Source organism: Trypanosoma conorhini (genome assembly GCF_003719485.1).
Source record: "Trypanosoma conorhini strain 025E chromosome Unknown Tco_14.4_contig_01560, whole genome shotgun sequence".
Taxonomy (NCBI): Eukaryota; Euglenozoa; class Kinetoplastea; order Trypanosomatida; family Trypanosomatidae; genus Trypanosoma; species Trypanosoma conorhini.
In genome coordinates, this window is record NW_021705648.1 from 1 (window position 1) to 1,883 (window position 1,883).

General features: G+C 52.6%; 1 protein-coding gene across 1 annotated transcript, besides 2 other annotated features; it reads left to right on the plus strand.

Annotated features, from left to right (window-relative positions):
* Positions 1-280: 280 nt before the first annotated feature.
* Positions 281-313: a microsatellite.
* A 138-nt stretch (positions 314-451) lies between these two features.
* Positions 452-495: a microsatellite.
* Positions 496-656: 161 nt separating this feature from the next.
* On the plus strand, positions 657-1,526 carry Tco025E_10252 (RNA-binding protein 5-like protein; the record flags this gene model as incomplete). The annotated part of the gene is made up of 1 exon (XM_029377033.1): positions 657-1,526. One exon carries the CDS (start codon positions 657-659, stop codon positions 1,524-1,526), a length of 870 nt encoding a protein of 289 aa, XP_029222871.1.
* Positions 1,527-1,883: the final 357 nt, after the last annotated feature.

A 1,883-nucleotide genomic window follows, 5' to 3' on the forward strand; every position in this document is an offset into this window, starting at 1 on the left:
TTTTTCGTTTTTACTTGCTATTATTACTCTGGTTATTAATACTATTACTGTTGTTACTGTTATTGTTGCCATTGGCAGTTACACGAAGGGGGGGGAGGGGAGGGGGTCGAGCGGGTGACGCTCCTGTTAAATTGCCGCCGTGCCTCCTCAGGGGAATAAAGGCTCGGGTGGTGGGTGTGGTACATGCGGCATTCAAATTTCTGTGGAAGAGGGTGCGTATGCGCCAGCTCATCGCCCAGGCTGAATGTCGGGAAACGATTTCCTTGTTGCCTCGTTCTCGTTTTTTTTTTGTTTTCTTCATTTTTTTTTTTTTGCCCTTTGATCGTGTGTGTGGGCACCTATTTGCAGTCAGGCCCCCGTTCACACTGAATGTGCTCATATGCATTACACGCGGATTGCAACACCACAATCGGTTTGGTATTCGAGAATAAATGAGAAAATATTGCGTTAATTTGTTGTTTGTGTTTTATGCTTGTTTTTTTTTTTGTTGTGTGTGTGTGCGCGAAGGATACGTTTGCTGGAGGGTGCGCAACTCAACTGGGCACCTTAAGGGGGGGGAAAAAAGCAAGGAATTGTTGCTTTCTGTCTCTGCTTTGTCTCACGCTCGCCTCTCTACTTTTGCCGTCTCTGTAGGTTTCGCCGCAGCTTGTAGCGCAATGTTTCAACAGCAGCAACCTTTTCCCCCCGTCTCTTCTGCCGAGGTGGCGAGGGGCGGCGCCCTGCAGGGGTCGGATCCATGGATTTTCCCGAGTGAAGGCGGCTCCGGCACTTTCATGACATACTACGCCGCGTCACTCCCCCATTCCGATTCGCCCATTGTTAATTTTGGCAGCCGCCCTGCCGGAAACGCAACTCCCCCGTTGCGTCCGTGCAGCGGGATCATGCCGAACCCCGTGAACACCATTGCCAGTGGTGAACCTCCATTCGAGGGCCCGAAGTCGGCATATGGGAGAAATATTTACGTGGCCAGCCTCCCGGGAGACATCACCGATGAAGGGCTAAGGGCACTCTTTGAACCATTTGGCAAAATCATCTCTGCCAAGACGATGTCCCGCAAAAACGGCGTCTGTTGCAGCGGATACGGATTTGTTCTGTTTCAACGTTCAGAGGACGCCGCCCGGGCTCAGGCGGCGATGATTGGACACATTGTTGGTGGTAACCGGATTCAGGTGCGTCAGGCCAGGCCGTCGGCGTGTCAGCAGCTTGTGAACGTTGCAAATTCGAGTCGAGGCAGCAAGGTGTCTCCAAAGAGCAGGCAAATGTTGTCCGCTTCTGGGCCTGCTGCGGCGGTTTCTCCTGCCTGCGCCGCACCCCCAGGGAACTGCAGCTCCCACTACATTGCTGTCTCGCCAACATTCTCCGTGGATGGGGCATCGTCCTCTCACGTGTCACCCTTGACGCCGCTGCCGCAGGTCCCCTTCATCTTGCCACAGCCACAACCACAACCACAGCCTTTGGTCTGCTTTATGCTGCCAGTGTCCGTCCCAGGCAATTTTTGGTGGGATAACGCACAGCGGCTCGGCTAGCAGGAAAGACGTGGAGCTGTGGCACTGGTTTCCCCCCAACCCCGAAGGGAGACAAATATTTGCCTCCTCCACACATGTATGTCTGAGGAAGGTCACACGCAGTGACTGCGACGTAGAGGAGACTGTGCCAAGTGACGAATTGTGGGTGAATTCTTAGGTTCCTGTCGACTACTCTTTCGTGTTTGACTCCACCTCGGTTCTGTAGACGGGACGTCTCAGCAGTAGAATGGCCCCCTTTTGTTTATTGGAACTCGTCACTGTGTTCCCTTGAGGGACATCTATGTTTGTTTTTCCCCCATTTCTTATTGCTTCTTGCTGTTTCCTTGCCCAATGGCCTTTTTTTTGTTAGTTTCACGT